At 39.9% G+C, this 22,218-nt stretch overlaps 1 protein-coding gene across 3 annotated transcripts in view; it reads right to left on the reverse strand.

The window, feature by feature from the left end:
* Positions 1–22,218, reverse strand: part of LOC117413365 (protein phosphatase 3 catalytic subunit alpha-like) — a 164,258-nt gene that overhangs the window by 44,355 nt on the left and 97,685 nt on the right. For all 3 annotated transcript variants that reach the window (XM_058996652.1, XM_058996651.1, XM_058996653.1), the window contains exons 3-7: positions 20,754–20,878; positions 19,665–19,776; positions 11,580–11,725; positions 10,469–10,608; positions 5,504–5,581 (exon numbers count right to left, since the gene is read on the reverse strand). In XM_058996652.1, coding sequence (XP_058852635.1) covers positions 5,504–5,581; positions 10,469–10,608; positions 11,580–11,725; positions 19,665–19,776; positions 20,754–20,878 — 601 coding nt within the window. The remainder of the gene's footprint in view (positions 1–5,503; positions 5,582–10,468; positions 10,609–11,579; positions 11,726–19,664; positions 19,777–20,753; positions 20,879–22,218) is intronic.

Genomic DNA, 22,218 nt, shown 5'->3' on the forward strand with positions numbered 1-22,218 from the left:
TTCTAGACTGAGGACTACACACTGCATACTGTGTGTAGCTGTTGGTGTGTCTACGATTGTTTGACAACTTTTAATTTAAAATAGCGACTTTCTGAGGCTAATCTGGCAACGTTCAGATCTGAAAAGTTGGCACACAGGTTAGAATGATTTATCAAGCAATGCTGTACAGCACGTGACAGGGGCCAGGACTGACCTGCCAGCTTAGCAGACTACTGAAAGAAATGCATGTGCATGTCCAGTCTGTCTGTGAAGAGCACATGCTCGTTTTAACCACTAACTAATGATCAAAGTGCTGAACTCCGGCACAGGCTTCTCATATTGAATCAATGGAGTGCCAGTGAAGACTTATTAAGAAACTTCTCCTATTGAATCAATGGGGTGCCAGTGAAGATGTATTAAGAAACTTCGCATATTACAGTAACCTACAGTAACCTTTGTCAAATTCCGATTACCCCTGCTCAATCACAGGCTCTTGATTGGACCAATTTACACCTAAGTTTATTTAATGTCAGGTCTCTGTCTAATAAGGCTCTGTTAATTAGTGATTTTAGTCAGGATTACAACATTTGGAACAAATGACAATGTTTCCCTGATTGAGGCTTCTCCACCTAACTATTCTACTGGGCGGGGAGGTGGACTTGCTGCTGTTTTCCGTAGTGAACTTTATTATTATTATTATTTATTTCTTAGCAGACGCCCTTATCCAGGGCGACTTACAATTGTTACAAGATATCACATTATTTTTACATACAATTACCCATTTATACAGTTGGGTTTTTACTGGAGCAATTTAGGTAAAGTACCTTGCTCAAGGGTACAGCAGCAGTGTCCCCTACCAGGGATTGAACCCACAACCCTCTGGTCAAGAGTCCAGAGCCCTAACCACTACTCCACACTGATGAACTTACAATCAAACAGGAAATTGTTGAAGGTTATTCATCTTTTGAAGTTTTAACTTTGACATTAAACAGTCCATTACCTGTTCATATTGTAATTACTTATCGACCACCTAAGTCAAACCCGCTATTTCTGACTGAATTTGGGGATCTGCTATCTATATTGACAGTGAAATATGATAGGATTCTTTTATTGGGTGATTTTAACCTTCATGTTGACATTGATTCTGATTCTAACTCCTTGGAATATTTGAGGCTACTGGATTCCTTACATTGTATCCTGCATGTCAAAGGTCCTACGAATAATCATGGCCATGCTTTAGATCTGCTAATTTCTTGTGGTTTAGCTGTTAAGAACCTCATAACCCTAGATCTTACTATTTCTGATCATCTTGCTATTCTTTTTTAGGTGAATCTGCCAGTATCTACAAAGACTGTGGAACGTACATTTAAATCCCGGGTAATTAATTCTTCAACTGCTGTTAAGCTTTCTGATGTCTTGAGCTCATTACCACTCTTTGAGTCCTCATCAGTAGATGAGCTGGTTAATACCTACAACACCACCTTGACTGGTATCTTAGATACTGTAGTGCCAATCAAATCTCTGAGAGTGTCTTTTAAAAAAAGCTCACCGTGGTTCAATGATACAACTTCTAAGATGAAATATGAGGGTTGTAAAATAGAATGGAGATGGCGGGAATCTAAATGCCATGTTCATTACATCGCATGGAAAGGCCACCTGGTTAAATATAGGATGGCTCTGGCATTGGCTAGATCAGCATATTATTCAAATTTAATTGAAACAAATACAAATAATCCTAAATTTAGTTTTGCTACCCTAGATAAATTAATCAATCCTTCCCCTAATAGTCCTACCCTTGACACTGGCTCCTCTCACAGCTGCAATGACTTTTTACATTTCTTTAAAAATAAAATACTAGACATGAGATTCCACAGACATCTTCTATTAAGGAAGACTTAATAGAATTACTTAATTACCAACTACACCTATTAAGGCTACTATGGGGGCTTTTTCTCTGATTACCTTACAGGATCTGACAGAGCTAATTCGACATATGAGAGCTACTACATGCTCTGTTGATCCTATTCCTACAAAATTATTAAAATGTTCTTGGTGTTATTAATACCCACATTTTTTAAAATTATAAATGGTTCACTTTCCTCCGGTATAGTTCCCTCAGCATTTAAGGTAGCTGTGGTAAAGCCTATGCTTAAGAAACACAATTTGGACCCTAAAGTCCTCAATAACTATAGGCCAATCTCAACCTACCATTCTTATATAAGGTTGTAGAGAGAGTTGTTGCAATTCAATTACAAAAATATATAACTTTTAATGGTATATTCGAGAAGTTTCAGTCTGGTTTTCATGCTGCTCATAGCACTGATACGGCCCTTGTCAGAGTTGTCAATGATAATAATAATAATAATAGTATATTTATTTTTATATAGCGCCTTTCATAGTAGACCAGCATCACAAAGGGCTTTACAGAGGTAGAGTCACTTACAATAGGACATTGATTTAACATCTCATCCACAGGATGGTGCACAAGGAGGTAAAGTGACTTGCTTGGGGTCACACAGTGAGTCAGTCTGTGGCAGAGGTGGGATTTGAACCGGTGACCTTCTGGTTACAAGCCCTGGACTTTAATCACTGGACCACACTGCCTCCGATCTGCTGATAAACTCTGACTCGGGCTTTCCATTAGTATTAATTATTCTTGCTCTAAGTGCTGCCTTTGATACTGAGGACCATGCCATCCTACTGAATCGTAGGACTGTCGGGCCTTGTCCTATTCTGGTTCAAATCTTATCTGTCTGATAGGTTTCAGTTTGCCTCTATTGGGGAGGTAAAATCGGCATTATCGGAAGTTGTCTGTGGTGTTCCACAGGGCTCCATTCTAGGTCCCTTGCTGTTTTCATTATATATGCTACCGCTAGGTGACATTATCAGCAGACACGGAGTGAACTTCCATGGCTATGCTGATGATACGCAGCTATATTTGTCCCTAATGCCAGGAATTTCTTCTGCCTGGGTGCTATTAGCTACTTGCCTTACAGACATCAAGCATTGAATGGCAAAGCATTTTCGAATGTTGAATTCAGATAAAAAAGAGGGGATGGTAGTGGGATCACAGTGGGATCACAGAACCAACTAAAAAGAAATGTGGGATTACATGAGCTCGACCCTTGCAGTCTCTCATCAAAACTTAAACTAGAAATTAACAGTTTGGGGGTCATCTTTAATCCTGATCTATAATTTGAGACTCATATTAGGAAATTACTAAAGTATCTTTTTACCATTTGAGAAATATAGCCAAACTTAGACCAATTATTTCCGTATCTGTTGCAGAAAGACTAATGCATGCCTTTGTTTCATCTAGAATTGATTATTGTAATGCACTTTTTTCTGGTTTCCCAAAACGTGTGGTATCCCGCTTGTAGCTTGTTCAGAATACCGCTGCTAGAATTCTGACTAAAACCAGGAAAAGTGAACATATTACCCCTGTTTTGACCTCTTTACACTGGCTCCATGTGCAGTACAGACTTGATTTTAAGATTTTGCTGTTAACTTACAAGGCCCTGAATGGATTAGCACCTAGTTATTTGCAGGAGTTACTGACCCTGTATCTTCCAAACCACACTCTGAGATCACAGGATGCAGAGCTGCTGGTTATTCCTAGGGTCAACAAAAGCAACACGGGAGGTAGGGCTTTTTCTTGTAGAACTCCAAAATTATTGAATGCTCTGCCTTCGTTTGTCAGGGAAGCTGGGACCCTTACAGTTTTCAAGTCAAGACTTAAAACACACTTTTATAAAATGGCTTTCTTATCTTAGTGGGTTTTAATGTAACTTTAAAATTGCTGCTTTTGTATTATTATGTGTATACTGTTATTTAAATGGTCTGATTATGGCAGTTGTATGTGTGACATACATATACAAATACTTTTGATGCTTTGTGATACTTTTGTATAAAAAGTGCTGTATAAATGCAATAAACAAATAAATATTGAATCAATGGAGTGCCAGTGCAGATTTACTAAGAAACTTGGTCTTACAGAACCCCCTGCAGTGTTTGAAACACATGACTTTATCTTTGCTGTACCCGATGTCGTCCACATCGCAGCAATATATTTTCAACATCATCCCGATGGTTTTGATATTTTTATTTACACATCACAGATAAATCAAGTTTTTTTCAATTTTTACTCTGTAAGGGGAAAGAGTTGTTCTTCTAAACATCTCAGTGTATCCAGACCACGCTCCCTCCTGCAACAACAGAATGTGCAGAAGAGACATTCTCTCTCTCCTGGTAAACACTCCTGAGTAAATGTTGAGAAATGTGTTGGCCAGTTGATTTACGACCTGTTATGTGTGATTAAAAATTTCAGATGAGGCAATACTGTACAGCTATGGCCAAACGTTTTGCATCACCCTACAGAATGAACTAATTTTGCTTCATAAAGTCGAATGAAACCTGCTAAATAATGTTACGTTAACATATTGAATTACATACCGCTTTGTAGTTTTCCATATACTTAACAAAAAAATGAAAAAATGAAATACTCTACTACTATTATGGCTTCCGATGTTATTTTGTAGTTTCCTTGATTACATGATGTCAAATAAAATATCTAAATTATGTTCACATAGTTTTTTTATTATTATTATTATGTCTCCAAAAATTCGAAGTGATGAAAAACTTTTGACCACAGCTGTATGTTTAAAAATATGAACGTGCAATATGGACAACATGGGACCCAGCAAAAGTAACATAATGCATGTTCTGTAAATACTGCAGGGGGTTCTTCACAATGTAAGGGCCATTCCAGTTCATCTTAAATCTGAGATTAGGTACGTTTTTAACAGCCATGCATTGTCAGTGATTTCTAAGATCAAACGTCAGAACAGAGAAGACCAATGATCAATAATATTTCATATTGAACCTGTTTATATTGAGCAGTGATTTCAATCAGTATCTGCTATCTACCTTGTTTTGACTGAATCCTGTGAAGCCCATTTACTGTAAATCCTTGGCCACCACTCAAGATTAGATGCAGAACAAAAAGGTACAACTGTTGTTTGTATACAGTACACATCCAGCACCAGCCATTTCAATGAAAGATGAAACAGTGAGAACAGCTCACATTAGTACTGCACAGAAAGGGCTACTGAACTAAGGTTGTTTGAAATGGTCTTCAGCATCTAGTCTAGTAAATTCACAGGGTTACCACCTCAGGGTTGCTAATTAAATAACTTCAGCATCATACGCTGAAAAATGAATGCAAATGGTCAAAGATGTTAGACTATAGCAGGCCTCCTGTTTTAGTGGTGTATGCTTCCTTTACTACTTGTGTTAAAATGAAAGTACTATACAGCTGAGACCTACAGTATACAGTGAATGGATGTGCATGGCAAACATAGGGAAATATTTTGTTAGCTACAGTCACATAATAAAGAAAATAAATATTACCCTCCTCTATGTTGCTCAATTTCTACAGATGAAGGTGCTTTAATGAAGGATTTGCAGTATATGACAATGGGACACTGCAGTATCAGGTTATTAACAGTACACTTGTCAGACATACCCAGCGTCTTGTGCCTCATGAGCTCGGATAACTGATAATAAATGATTGTTCTGTAGAAAGTCACATACCGCAGGGTAACTAGATGAGAAAGAGAGAGAAAAAGAAAGATTAAAAAACAGTGCAGTGTCTGCTCTACACAGATGTTATAAAGAACATTTGCTAACCATGCATGTTTCATCTATTTCAAACACATTATTGATCTTTCACTGTTACAGAACAACCTGCAAAGTTAACAAGAAACACAATACGCTGCCTTTGCTGCGTCTCGTGTTGTCTGTATCGCAGAGTTATATTTTTAAACATATCATTAAACATTTAATCACACATCATAAAACATTTCTCAACATTTACTCTGGAGCAGGAGAAAAAGTCTTCTAAGGCTACGTACACAGGCTAAATGCAGTTGTGAGTTCACCTTTTGCTCTTAATACGGTTTGTATACACACACAGTTCGGTTACAAAGGGCAGCGACAACCACACTAGTTCATTCTTTTCAGAGCAAGTATCGAGTGAGGTTATTAATTCATTTCAGTTAGTTATGCACACTAACTGTGTGTGTTTATTACAACCGCACTAACACAACCGCAGGTGGTGCTCAGTGGATTTCTGCGCAACTAATGATGTCATTGTTTATCAGACATTTCCATGTGATAAACATGGCTAAAAACAATATATATATATATATATATATATATATATATATATATATATATATATATATATATACTAAATAATGCATACATATAATATACTTTTTATATTTAATCAAAGTACAATTGCATAATATTCTGTTGTAAGAAAACAAAATTATATTTTTGGTTTTGCAATTTAAATAAAACAATAACGTCTCTCTCACCACTGTGAAGCGGTATTTCTAATCTGGTATGGATACCTCTTGTCACTACCCCGGATAACAAAGGATAATTAAATACATTTTAAAAACAGCACTGTCACCTGATGCTGTTACTGGATCTGCGTGATATAAAGGTAGACTCCATTTGTGCTGTGTCATGATGAAAATAGCCACCAATATTTTACTTTAAAATGTAATGAACAAACCAAGAATTACAAGAATACAAAAACACTGCACTTTCAATGGCAATGTTCAATTCAACACCTATAATTTGCTTTTTTTTTTTTTTTTTTAATTAATGCATCTTTGGTTTTATTTTAAAAAAATGTTCTATGGAACTATTTTTTTCTTAAGTTTTAAAAATGACATTTTTGTTAATTAAAAAACATTTTCACATTTGTTTTTCAATGTAGTTAGTTAACCCATTTAATAAGCACAGTAGGCACTTCAGGGTGTGTGATACACTGGGCTTCGCCTCGTGTTTACAGCACACCCGGGGGGTGCTGATATTAGAGTATGTCACACACCCTGAAGTGCCTTACTGCTTACATAATGTAGGACCCATAAACATTGTATATAAGAAGTGTATTGAAATCTATATTTCTTCCTGTACATGCAGTGCTTTTACTTGTAAGTTTTCTAGGGCAGGTATCTGCTGAGATGTGTAAGTGCTGCCCTGGATATGCGGTCTTCACTGACAGACGGGAGGATTGTATCATTCAGCAAGCAGGTTGGTGTTTAAAGTCTCCCTGGTGTCTCTGATGGCTGGTCTTACTCAATCAGTACCATACCATGGCCCAGGCACCCCGGAGTGCAAGGGTATTCCAGTTCATTCTATATCCATGAATCCATGATGCACGTTAAACACCTTTAAATCAGGGCATGCACATTCCAAGCAATTCCCTTTGACACTTTATAGTAATTAAAACAGAAGGAAATGTGTTCATTGTGAAATAGGAAATTATGCTTTTACCATCATTTGCAATCTACACTTTATTAATAATAAGACAAGGTCTTCTGATGTGAACTAATATAAGATGCTTTTTTAAAAGCGTGTCACAACCTATTCAAACTCTCATATTTGATCTGTAATTATTTGTCTTATCTTTGTTTCATGCGTTAAGATCAGACTCTTCTAAGGAGGTCCAATAATTCAGCAGTTCAGTGACTTGTTTTTAACACTTCTATCCACGGGCCAATCACTCAAAACGTGTTTATAAGGGCATGATGTGCGTGTTATTAGACAATCAAACCAAAGTGGTTTTAATAGATTGGGTATGACACACTGTTAGATAATGTTAGATTAGTTTACACTGCCAGAGGACAGTTTGAAGTATTAAACACCAGCAAACATTTTTTGATACCTTTATCAGTTTTAATCTGGGGGAGTGTTTAAAGTAATTTCAATCTCCACCACATAATTTGTTCCATGAGAACCTCCATTTCCCTGTTTGAATTTCCTATAATATGCGTTAGAACCTCCATTTCCCTGTTTGAATCTCCTATAACATGCATTAGAACCTCAATTTCTCCCTCATCTGAAGATCACTTGAATAACACAACAATATTGACCTTACTTGAGGTAGTCCGGGGTGCTCTACGTTCTGGATGAAAGACTAATGAACATTTACATGTTTTGATAAATGAGCACTCACATAGAAAATGACAGACTTGGTACCTTGCCTTCGGATATATTTGACCTCCTTATTGAATCCCCCTGACATTTGAAAAGTAGTTTAAGGCAGTAAAAATTACATGCAATTAGATCTGACTTATTTGCTTGTATAAAAAATAGAGCAAGACAAATGAATTGGCAAACCACTAGGGGCTCGCTTGCAATTCCACAGAACCATGGAGGCAATAGAACAACATGACATACATCTGCACTTTGTATGCGCAGTTACAAATGAAAAAGGAAGGAATATATTTCAGTAGACATTGGCAGGTGCAATGGTTCACTGGTTATACAGAATGGCCGTGTATTGAATTTTATCTTCATATGCGTAAACTGTCTTCCCTTTTATTTGAAGTAATTGTAGTTATGATAATAATTCCACACATCTTACCCTTGTTGCACCTCCATTCACTACGTACATCTCAAATGTGCAGTTTAGAAACAAACACATGGGGCCCAATTCTGACAAAGGGGCAATCCATTAAACACGGAGGCAAAACACGCTTGTCCCTGATTTTGGTGACATGCTTTGCCCTGTCCTTTACTGTCTGCTTTAGAGCCAGTGGGGTGCCCCCGGGGAGCTCCCGTCCTTGGTCGGCAAAGGAATAGCCTGGATTCGAACCGGCGACATCCAGACTAAGGGCGCATCCTGCACTCCACGTGGAGCGCCTTTACTGGATGCGCCACTCGTGAGTCCCTGCATGTTAGCTTTGAGTGATTTTTATGAAAACATAGATGGGGGCGACTGTGTCTCAAACTAACCAGTAAAGGGGAGGCTTATCTGAAACACAGGCACAGCCGATTCCATTACGAAAAGGGAACAGCAAGTGGTGAAAGAGAAGTAGAGAGAGACACACTTTTTCCAAACAATGCTCTACGTTATATATTTCTTACATTTTAAAATAAACCCTATATAATAGAGCTGTGGAACGTGCCTTTATTAACTTTAGAGCTGCTCTGAAAGATATAGATTTACATGGAAAAAATAAATACCTCACAATATATATCATATTTCACAATTACTGGATGTGTTCTCCAATGGCCCGTGAGGGCTTGGTACGGTACGGGTACGGGTGCTTCACCACTGGCACACCCGACCTGTGAGGGCTCGGTATGGTACGGGTATGGGTGCTTCTCCACTGGCACATCCAACCCGAGAGGGCTTGGTACGGTACGGTACAGGTGCTTCTCCACTGGCACATCCGACCCCTGAGGGCTCGGTACGGTACGGGTACGGGTGCTTCTCCACTGGCACACCCGACCCGTGAAGGCTCGGTACGGTACGGTACGGTACAGGTGCTTCTCCACTGGCACACCCGACCCGTGAAGGCTCGGTACGGTACGGTACAGGTGCTTCTCCACTGGCACATCCGACCAGTGAGGGCTTGGTGCGGTACGGTACAGGTGCTTCTCCACTGGCATACCCGACCCGTGAGGGCTCGGTACAGTACGGGTATGGGTGCTTCTCCACTGGCACACCCGACCCGTGAGGGCTCGGTACGGTACGGTAGAGGTGCTTCTCCACTGGCACACCCGACCCGTGAGGGCTCGGTACGGTACGGGTACTTCTCCACAGGCTATTTGTTGAGCCGAGTGAGAACCAAACCGTGAAACTTCGGCGGGGTTAAGGATCTTCATCATTATGTTGCATCAGTCAGTACACTCCAGAAAGACAAACAGCAAACATGGCAGGCAGCGAGTGTGATGAGAGAAAAGTACAGCCTTGGGACGCTGAGGAAGTGCAGGCTCTAGTTTCTCTGTTGGCAGATAGAATTGTTCAGGAAGATCTGCAGTCATGCGTCAGAAATGAGAAAGTTTATGCCCGAATTTCTGACAATTTGAAGGAAATGGACATAATCTGTGGGTACAGTACACTTAACTCACATGCTCAGAAACACAAAATTCTACCAAATTTCTCATCCTTGACCTTTATTATATTTATATAAAGAAAAAATGTGGAAAATAAAAAATAAAAATCTGAACTTATTTACAAAAATATAGTAAAACAAAATACTGTACGGCTGTACCACACATACTGTACAACTACGGCTCTCATTGCGCTAACACAGCTTCTTTTTATAAGCACCCAAACAAAAAACAATTTTTGAAAAAATAACTATCCTTAAACAGAATATCTTTGGCAAATCATATATTTAAAACCTTCTTTTTTACCCTTGAACAGAACTAATTGAACTTTATTAAGTCGATATAATCAGTAAAATTTGTGGAATGAAATTCCTAAATATATTTACAAAATATAGGGATACAAGATACTGATGTACCATTGGTCCATTAATTTTTTAACACAATTTTTTGAGCATCTTTTGGCAAACTGAGTTAATTAATAACAATAATTAATAACAACTGTCTGTCGTTGCGTGTGACGTCAGTAGCATGTTGTTGTGTATAATAAGTGAATTGCTAAAACAAGCCTTACCTATAGAAATATGAGCAGCCTCTGACAGTGTTGTGGCTGAAGAATTCCTGGGTCTTTTCATTTCCAAAATCTTCCAAAGGATCTGACCACAGCAGGTCACACATTGGCCCAAAAGCAGGAGGTTCTTTAAACCTGTCTAACTATAAAAGCAGGCAGTGTTATACTTCTGATTATGCACTGATATAGAGAACAGATCATAAAGCATACAGTGTTATACTTCTGATGATGCACTGATATAGAGTGCAGATCATAAAGCAGGCAGTGTTATACTTCTGATGATGCACTGATAGGCAGTGCAGATCATAAAGCAGGCAGTGTTATACTTCTGATGATGCACTGATATAGAGTGCAGATCATAAAGCAGGCAGTGTTATACTTCTGATTATGCACTGATAGGCAGTGCAGATCATAAAGAGGGCAATGAAAAAGATTTCAGAACATTCCAGTACACGCCACAAGCACCATCTCATGCACAACTACCAACTGACACAAATTCTAAAGTTACTGAGAATGGCGTTAACTATGTTCTTCTTTTAAAAATAAACCAGGATGTTTAATAAGTCAATCTGTACAGCTAACCCTGTCGTTTCTCACTTTTATTTACATTTTATTAGAATCACCAAAGCTATCGCTGATCCCCTTATCACTTTGCTTTAGATTTTTATATTTACTGTAATTATAACCAAAGCTATCGCTGATCCCCTTATCACTGTGCTTCAGATTTTTATATTGACTGTAATTGAGGATTGTGGCAGGACTGAGGCCCTGCCCATGTGCGTTCCTAGCTTCATTAGAGTTTTGTGTTTTGTGTTTGTTTCTGTTATTTAGTCAGACGCTCCATCTGGGACATGCTGCCTCCTGTGTTTGTTTGCAGGGAACAGCAGCTTGGGATTGGCCTTTGTTCTGTGTGAACAGGGAGAAGAAGAGGCCCTGCAGTGCGGTGAACAGCCATGAATTTCTACTTCTAACTCTGGGACAGGCAGGTAAAACAAAGAAAGGGGGACTAATACCTGAAGAGGAGAGAGCTGCTCAGTAGTGCTGAATCAGGTCCTGTCTTTCCTTCTCAAAGGAACATTATCAAATACTTTATATTCACTTCCTTTATATTCACCTTTTTAATATCGTCTAAAGTGTGTACTTCAGGTGACAGACCTCCGTGAACACACAGGAACTGCTGGTTCATCAGGGCAGCCAGAGGAAGGCAGTCAAACGCATCCATGCAGGAGTCATACACCTGCTCCGAATACTTGATTCTACCTGGAAGAAGAAGGAATGGAAACAAGCCCTGCTGTAGTGAATCAGCACACTCTGAGTCACATGTGTGCTGGGTTCAGCATTCCCTTTCCAGCACACTCTCTGAGTCACATGTGTGCTGGGTTCAGCATTCCCTTTCCAGCACACTCTCTGAGTCACATGTGTGCTGGGTTCAGCATTCCCTTTCTAACACACTCTCTGAGCCACATGTGTGCTGGGTTCAGCATTCCCTTTCCAGCACACTCTCTGAGTCACATGTGTGCTGGGTTCAGCATTCCCTTTCTAACACACTCTCTGAGTCACATGTGTGCTGGGTTCAGCATTCCCTTTCTAACACACTCTCTGAGTCACATGTGTGCTGGGTTCAGCATTCCCTTTCTAACACACTCTCTGAGTCACATGTGTGCTGGGTTCAGCATTCCCTTTCTAACACACTCTCTGAGTCACATGTGTGCTGGGTTCAGCATTCCCTTTCTAACACACTCTCTGAGTCACATGTGTGCTGGGTTCAGCATTCCCTTTCTAGATACCCTCAGGACCGGTTTAGTTGTTTTTTTCACTTAAGTTGCTTTGTCACAGCATCCTGCTCCTGTCAGGCTGACGTGACAGCAAGAGACTGCATGCAAGAAGATTTATACGTTCAAACAAAGCTGAGAATTAACAAAGAAACAGAAATAATAACTCTCCTTCCAATGCCTTCCATTTTAAACATTAGCTGTAAATGACTCCATATTAAAGAAAATAATAATGAACAACCAAACTGAACTGCATTTTTAACAGGTGTTTTTTATTTTATTTAATTTTTCAATTAAACAAAACAGCTGATAGGAAACTGCGTGGGATCAGGTGTAATCCTATGTGCAGCAGCAGGTGTGTGTGCTGCCACAGGTAAGGGAAAACAGATTCATTTTATTGTATATGTGTGGCAGAGTGGATCTCTGCCTGGAACAATGTGTGGGTGATTAGCAGGGATAGGGTTCATTTTTGTCCCTGCCAGAGTGTGGGTGTGGCTTCTCGCACAGCCACAGGTGTAATCATTTGTGTTTAATTAATAGATGTCACCTGCCTGTAGCAGGCAGGTATTTAAACAGCACCAAAGTGTTTGTTCGGGGCAGTCTCCAGTCTGTGTGTAGAGAGAGGCTGTCACAGTGAAGATACCTGTGTGGTCTGTAAAAGGTACTGTGTGAAAGTGTGTTATTTTGTTTTACTGGTAAATGGCTTAGCCATCCAGTTTTAGTTAGGGACAGAGAAAAAGTTTGAGTTAGCGCTCTGAAGTTGAGCTAGGCTTTTGTTTTGTTTTGTTTTGTTTTGTTTTGGTTTGTCTTGGTTTGTCTTTTTTTTCTATAACTCATACAATTGCACGAAAGTGCTTAAAAACTTCAATTTGTGTGTCTGGGTTTGCTTACAAAGGGCAATCGAACCTATAAGAAGTAAAATTCTTCACATATTTTAATGTCCAATTATGCTCCCTCAACGCAGCAATTCCCCACAAGGTCAGGGGTTGTCCTCCGATCACATGACCCAAATGATTGCCTCTTTAAATGGTTACGCACTGCAGTTCCGTTTGGGACCTCCCCCCTTCCGAGGAGTCATGCACACGTTCGTGAAGGACCCTTTTCAGGTATCTGTGCTCCAGAAAGCAGTGTCCGCCTTGCTGTGCAAGCGAGCCAGTCGTCTCGTAGACCCCACCTCCTGCAGAGAGGGGTTCTACTCAAGATATTTTATGGTACTCAAGAAGGATGGCAGCTTTTGCCCCATCCTAGACCTGAGATTCTTCACCAATTTCCCAATGTTGACTCACCGTCACATTCTCCAGTCAGTCCGGCCGGGTGACTGGTTTACCACCATGGACTTGTATTTTTACATTCCCATTTGTCCAGAGCACAGGAAGTACCTTCGCTTCGCCTTTCAGGGCAGAGTTTATGAGTTCTCCATGCTGCTGTTCGGCCTCTCCCTAGCTCTGAGTACTAAACCATCTCGACGACTGGCTGATTTGCTCCCAGTCGCGAGAGGGAGCAGTTGCCCACACAGCAATTGTGACACAGCATCTGGCGAGGCTTGGCCTCACCATCAACGATGTGAAGAGCCGGCTTATACCGGTGCAGTGCATGACATACTTGGGGCTCCGGCTGGGCTCCATACCTGTCAGACGACAGGGTAGCAGCTATTCAGGGTTGCCCTTCTCTGTTTCAACAGGGATCGCAGGTCCCTTTGGTGCGGTACTAAACACTCTTGGGTCTGATGGCCACAGCTGTATCAGCCATCGAGCTGGGTTTATTACGCATGTGCCTGCTCCAAGCGTGGCTCAATGCGTTTCATTTACACCCCAAGCGCAACAGACACTGACGGCTGACAGTGTCTCACACGTGCTCCGCGGCCCTGCGATGGTGGAGGATGCCCTCTCACCTGCACGAGGGCATGAGGATGGGAGTGGTGTTAACTCGCCAAGTGGTGACGACGGATGCCTCCAACTTGGCTTCTGTAGAATGATGGCTTTAACCCCTAGGTAGGCGGGACCGAGGGCGTCATCCCAGGAAGGGGCCTATCGGCAGCACTGGTATAGGGAGCTCAGAAAATATCAACCAATAGGCTGGCATATCCCATATGTAATGTTTTGGTGGTCGTCTTCTCTTTCAGGGAACCAGGTTTACTGTAAGTAACTAACGTTCTTCTGTGGTTCAACCTCAGATGAATATGTAGTTATGGGCATTCCTGCATACATTCACAAAAAATGGGTGGAGATGCAAATCAGGGTTCTCAAATATTATAATGACACGTACGAAAGCTGCAGATAATTGTGTTAATTTTGTGTCCCTTGAACTTCGTATTAAGGAGAATTGACTGTCCTCCTGTAAGTATCATAGCTTGTCAGTGCGGTACCATGATTTATTTTGTGTTAATTGTCTAGGCTGCCAAGTTAATAATAATAATAATAATAATAATAATAATAATAATAATAATAATAATAATAATAATAAAAAACGCTTTTAGTTTCAATTTAAAATAATTGCATGATTTATTTTGTGTTACCATACTGGTAGCCTACAGGCCAAAGCAAAAAAAGTGCGCTAGGTATTCATTTGATTTTACTACTGTACTGTATACTGTATAGGTCTACTGTACAGATTTATATGTTTACATAATGTAGTGTTATTTCAGCGCAATGATTTATACATTTAAAATACATTGAGCCCTATAAATATATGTGTGTGCAGTTTATCTTTTTTAAAACCAACACCTCTTAATGTCAGACAAACATATCCAGTTTAGCGAGGGGCTACTCCTGTATGATTATGAAATGCTTTTTGATAGAACACATTTTTTATTTGGGGGTAAAGGTGGGGGCCCCACTATAGACTTGAACAAATTGCAGTGTATATTAATGCAGTTGGCAGTAATTTACATCATAAATGTGAATCAGACATACAAAAAATATTATTTTTGGATTTATTAATCTATAAGAGCACACTCAACACCCATTATATGTGATTCATTGACGATATCACTCTGTTGCACTTTGATGACTGTTTTATTAAGTGTGTTTATTGATTGTAACCAGATTTATATTAAATATTTGTGAATGAACTGGGAATCTAATATATTGAATGTACATGTGAGATAATTGTAGAACTACTTCAAGTAAGATGTAAAATACTAATGATGTAGTTCTGTTGTACTGCATACTTAACCACTGTTGTCAGGTGAGGTATGTATAAAATGCCCAAGATGCACATCTTTACCATTTACTCTGATGAAGACATGTTTCTGTTGAAACGTGTTAGCAAACACTATTTTGACTTGTTAATGTAAGAGTAAAGTCTGTTTTATTAATATCTGCCATGGATCTGGATTTTGTTGATGGGGGTTGCCGTCTTTTCTCCTTGCTACGGTTTCACCACTGGAAGGTATTTATTTGAGACATTTTCCTTGGACAAGAAACCCCTACTTTGAAGGAAATTTTAGCACTGGTGTATATATATATATACTATATATATGTAATGAAAATAACTGTACTTTGGACAACTCCCTTTTTGCTGTGTAGTTTTAAAAGTTCCTCCAAAATGTCCTAAATTAATTACAAATACAAAACAGAAAATAATTGATTGCATAAGTATTCACCCCCTTGAGTCAATATTTGGTAGAGGCACCGTTGGCAGCAATTACAGCCATGAGTCTATTTGGATAAGACTCAACCAGCTTTGCACATCTGGATACTGCAATTTTTGCCCATTCTTCTTTGCAAAATTGCACAAGCTCCGTCAAGTTGGATGGGGACCTTTGGTGAACAGCAATTTTCAACTCTTTCCACATATTCTCAATTGGATTGAGGTCCAGGCTTTGACTGGGCCACTCCAGGACATTTACCTTTTTGTTTTTAAGCCACTCCAGTGTGGCTTTGGCTGTATGTTTGGGGTCATTGTCATGCTGGAAGATAAATCTTCTCACAAGTCCCAGGTCTCTTGCAGACTTCGGCATGTTCAAGACAGATTCACAGTTGTGCCATATTCTCTCCATTTCTTAATAATGGACTTTACTGTGCTCCGGGGGATATTCAATGCCTTGGAAATGTTCTTATATCCTGCCCCTGATTGGTGCTTTTGAAGAAACTTATTCCGGATTTGCTTTGAATGTTCCTTCGTCTTCAGGATGTAGTTTTTGTTAGGAAATGTACTAACCAACTGTTGGACCTCCCAGAGATAGGTGCACACAGGTGGACTCCATTCAACGAATTATGTGACTTCTAAAGACAATTGGTTGCACCAGAGCTTATTTACACAGCAAAGGGGGTGAATACTTATGCAATCAATTATTTTTCTGTTTTATATTTGTAATTAATTTAGCACAATTTGTAGATTTTATTTTTCACTTTGACATTATGGACTTTTTTTGTGTTGATCAGTGGCAAAAACTCCTAATTAAATCCATTTCCTTCTATTCCTTCTTCTGCACCCAACACTATACAAGGTAGATATCCTTCATCTGCACCCAGCACTATACAAGGTAGATATCCTTCATCTGCACCCAGCACTATACAAGGTAGATATCCTTCATCTACACCCAGCACTATAAATGGTAGATATCCTTCATCTGCACCCAGCACTATACAAGGTAGATATCCTTCATCTGCACCCAGCACTATACAAGGTAGATATCCTTCTTCTGCACCCAGCACTATACAAGGTAGATATCCTTCATCTACACCCAGCACTATAAATGGTAGATATCCTTCTTCTGCACCCAGCACTATACAAGGTAGATATCCTTCATCTGCACCCAGCACTATAAATGGTAGATATCCTTCATCTGCACCCAGCACTATACAAGGTAGATATCCTTCATCTACACCCAGCACTATAAATGGTAGATATCCTTCATCTGCACCCAGCACTATACAAGGTAGATATCCTTCATCTGCACCCAGCACTATACAAGGTAGATATCCTTCTTCTGCACCCAGCACTATACAAGGTAGATATCCTTCATCTACACCCAGCACTATAAATGGTAGATATCCTTCTTCTGCACCCAGCACTATACAAGGTAGATATCCTTCATCTGCACCCAGCACTATAAATGGTAGATATCCTTCATCTGCACCCAGCACTATACAAGGTAGATATCCTTCTTCTGCACCCAGCACTATACAAGGTAGATATCCTTCATCTGAACCCAGCACTATACAAGGTAGATATCATTCATCTGCACCCAGCACTATAAATGGTAGATATCCTTCATCTGCACCCAGCACTATACAAGGTAGATATCCTTCTTCTGCACCCAGCACTATACAAGGTAGATATCCTTCATCTGCACCCAGCACTATAAATGGTAGATATCCTTCATCTGCACCCAGCACTATACAAGGTAGATATCCTTCTTCTGCACCCAGCACTATACAAGGTAGATATCCTTCATCTACACCCAGCACTATAAATGGTAGATATCCTTCTTCTGCACCCAGCACTATACAAGGTAGATATCCTTCATCTGCACCCAGCACTATACAAGGTAGATATCATTCATCTGCACCCAGCACTATACAAGGTAGATATCCTTCTTCTGTACCCAGCATTATTATGAGGAAAATGATTCTAACTGAAGCTGATTTTTAGACTGACTTCTGTTCTGCAAATATGTTCCTCTCCAACTTTAAATAGATCTTGATCTTGTTTGCATGCATTTTGATAAACGAGTTCCCCTTATCTAGTCATTGAGACAGGAAGTGATGTATGTGACCTGCAACAATTAAGCTTTTTAACGAGAAATTTGTTAATTAACAACCTCATTGACTGAATTTCAAAGCATTATTTGATTGATTTTATTAACAAATTTTGTCTGAAACTCACTTGCTACTAAAGCTGTTGTTACTATACCGTCAGTTCCATACAATAACACTGATGTTTGAAAATCTCCCCCAGTATCTCAAACCAAAATGGCCCCGATAGTCTTCTTAGGTCAGGTCAAAGTGGGTGGCTGCTGTTAAGAGTTTGCCTAAAGAGTTTCCATAATAAGTTCACAAGGGGTTTTGAGAAGAAATTCACTCCAAACTTGCATGAACTGGTCCACCTGCAGTTCAGTCTCAAGATGTCAGTATATTGACCCCAATCTAACTGATCGAAAGAACAGTTAAGTAATTAACAAAGGCACGTTTAAAAGATAAAGCACAGTCTCCTAGTCTCTACAAGCATTATTCCATTCTACAAAACAAGAATTAGCTATAAAGAGGGAACTCTACCCTGAAAAGCAAATCAGTGGCAATCACTCCACGACAATTAGTTAAAGAGCTCTGCTAAGAGTTTGACTGATTCTTTCACACATGAATCTGCCCGAACGGACTCCCAGTTCTGTGGCTGACTTCAGTACTCGAGTCATCAAAGACCTGTAGCGGGAGGAATGAACTCCATAATGTGTACGGACAGGTCCACCTGCAATTCAATACTATCCCTCATGTCCATATGTTGATCACAATTAAAATGATCTGAAGAACAATTAGGTAATGAACCCATTAACATAGAGAATTATAAAACATTACCTAATAATGAGGGCTAATTAATGTGTTTCAAAGATAAAGCCTTGGTTCCTAGGCTAATATGCATACAATTTACCGTCTCTTTATCGTGGCAGTAGTATTTCATAGGGTGATTCATAAAAGTCATTTACTGTAAAAAACGACTGGACGTGGACCCTTTTTAAAACAAATCCATATCAAAACATTTCTAACAGTCTGTTTTCTTCCCTTGGCTTGATATCTGCCTGTCTGAGTGTCTTGCAGCTCCAGTGGAGGTGTAACAGCACAGAAACTGCAGCTCCTCTGAGTTCTGTGCAGCATATCCGCCCACAAGTCGGCTGTTTTGCTGAGTGGGTGCTAATTCCATACCCTGCAGTCAGTATATTATACAATGTATACATTTCACATACACCCAGGTGTCGTGGGATGTCAACCAATGACCCTGACTTTGCACAGTCAACATGCCTTTTGAGCAGGACGAATATTGTGCATTTTATATTTGTTTCTACATAGTGTGGTGCTCTTTGTAAACTCTAAAAGTTTAAACATATTATAAATGCAGTTCAAACTTCAAACATGAAACTGCTGCTGAAGAAACAGAATGAAACCCTTTATTATTATTGCTGTTGTTGTTGCTATAGTAGAAGATGTAGTAGTAGAAGCAGTCCTATTTAAAGATTCATTTAGGGTTAGGGTTAGGGTTAGCATTATTTATTATTGTTGTTGTTAGTAGTATAACTTGTAGCAGTAGAAGAAGTCCTATTTAAAGATTCATTTAGGGTACATCTGTCAAATAACAGTCAGAAACAAATCTATAAGGAACATGTATGTAGATGAACATGGGATACTAATAGGTGGATCTAAAAAGCAGTACTGTATATTCCTAACTTGAATTTCAATACAGGAACACATAAACATGACTGCTATACTTACATTCTTGTTTGAAAGTGAAATATTCTGTCAAATGTCTACATTCGTGGTTTCCTCGGAGCAAAAATAACGTCTTTGGATAGAGGATTTTCAAGGACCACAGGTACAAAACACACTAGAAAAAAAGAGCCAACAGAAGGTGTCACAAACATCCAGCAACATACGTTATCATTCTCAAAAACAGCATCACAATGTTCATGTTAATATGGAAACTGCAGCCCAGTTATGGAGGAAGTAAAATACTGCAGGACACAGTTTCAGTCTTGAAATAACTCAGAAGATGAAAAATCTACAGTAATGTAAAAAACTTAGAAACATACAACTGGATAGTTCTTAAATATTGTAAAAACACAAGGGGGGCTACTTGATCATTAAGTGTGATTGTATGAAGCTGCTGTCTTCCAATCAATATCTCAATCCTGGCTAAATAATACATAATTGAATTGATCTGTATTGAATTAAATTGAATTGATCTGAACTGAACTCTGGTGGTTTCAACTTAGTCTTCAGGAATCCCACACTTGCTTGAGAGAGATCCGTGGCTGAATGGCAAGCAGGGGGTGTTCAGGTCAGGATTGAGAGGCTTGCTTGAGAGAGACCCGTGGCTGAATGCTTGCAGGCAGGCAGACAGGCAAGCAAGCAGACAGGGGGTGTTCAGGTCAGGATTGAGGGGCTTGCTTCAGAGAGACCCGTGGCTGAATGCTTGCAGGCAGGCAAGCAGACAGAGGGATTTCAGGTCAGGATTGAGAGGCTTGCTTGAGAGAGACCCGTGGCTGAATGCTTGCAGGCAGGCAGGGGTGGTCAGGTCAGGATTGAGGGGAATTGAGAAGCACTAGTATATCACCAGTAGCTGTCCTCGCCCCTCCTTCGAGAAGCACTAATATATCACCAGTAGCTGTCCTCGCCCCTCCTTTGAGAAGCACTAATATATCACCAGTAGCTGTCCTCACCCCTCCTTTGAGAAGCACTAATATAATCTCCCCAGTAGCTGTCCTCACCCCTCCTTTGAGAAGCACTGCTGTGTATTACCCAGTATTCTGAAGCACAGCTCAGCTCCAGGCCCTCCCGAGTGCTTCCTTAGCCTCTCCTTACCTCAATGCTAAAGTAGCCCCTGTCCACGTAGTCTCCCAGGAAGAGGTAGCGTGTGGTGGCCGGGGAGCCGCCCACTTCAAACAGCTTCATCAGGTCAAAAAACTGCCCGTGTATGTCACCGCACACTGGAAAAAAGGATAGAACAAGATTAATCAGGTTTGTAAAAATGAATAAATAAATAAAAACAATGCAGGTTGCATTGAAATTTCCAGTCAGTAAGTATATTACGTTTTTACTTCAGACTGTTATCAGCATCATTTTTTCTAAAATGAAAACATTTCAATTCCATTTCTAAAAAATATCTCAAGATTCTTTACAGCTCCAACATTAAATGTCTGCGTTGTGTATTTCTTTATAATTTATGCTGATTACAATTTTAATTACCATGGTTTTACCATGCCTCCCTGTGCTGTACAATGCTTGCCTGTGTTTTACCATCCCTTCCTGTGCTGTACAATGCTTGCCTGTGTTTTACCATCCCTTCCTGTGCTGTACAATGCTTGCCTGTGTTTTACCATGCCTCTCTGTGCTGTACAATGCTTGCCTGTGCTTTACCATGTCTCCCTCTGCTGTACAATGCTTGCCTGTGCTTTACCATGCTTTCACTGTGCTGTACAATGCTTGCATGTGTTTTATCATGCCCCTCTGTGCTGTACAATGCTTGCCTGTGCTTTACCATGCCTCCCTCTGCTGTACAATGCTTGCCTGTGTTTTACCAGGCTTTCACTGTGCTGTACAATGCTTGCCTGTGTTTTACCATGCCTCTCTGTGCTGTACAATGCTTGCCTGTGCTTTACCATGCCTCCCTGTGCTGTACAATGCTTGCCTGTGTTTTACCAGGCTTTCACTGTGCTGTACAATGCTTGCCTGTGTTTTACCATGCCTCTCTGTGCTGTACAATGCTTGCCTGTGCTTTACCATGTCTCCCTCTGCTGTACAATGCTTGCCTGTGCTTTACCATGCTTTCACTGTGCTGTACAATGCTTGCATGTGTTTTACCATGCCCCTCTGTGCTGTACAATGCTTGCCTGTGCTTTACCATGTCTCCCTCTGCTGTACAATGCTTGCCTGTGTTTTACCATGCTTTCACTGTGCTTTATTACCGTTTGCTATGATTTTACTAGGGGGAACTGGTATAAGGGCTTCCTTACAGGGAAGTAAGTTGGTAGTTTTCAGCATCACATTTATTTTGTAAAACGTGGCTAATTTCCAATTATATTTCTGAAAACCTGTATTTCTCAGAAAAAGTGATCAATGTAAAGTTGTAACCCTTTCAGCTGCAACCAAGCCCAAATTGCATAATTTGAATGTACTGTTCAGACTGCTGTCCTGCTCCGATTGTATTTGTTCTAATAAACTCTCAAATACTTTGGCAGTAACTGGAAGTACAGATACAGGTCTGCAGTTGTTTTGGTTCCAATGGTCAACATATGCAGATTTCCGAATTGATGGGATTAATTTAAAA

Source organism: Acipenser ruthenus, chromosome 23 (genome assembly GCF_902713425.1).
Source record: "Acipenser ruthenus chromosome 23, fAciRut3.2 maternal haplotype, whole genome shotgun sequence".
NCBI classification, from domain to species: Eukaryota; Metazoa; Chordata; class Actinopteri; order Acipenseriformes; family Acipenseridae; genus Acipenser; species Acipenser ruthenus.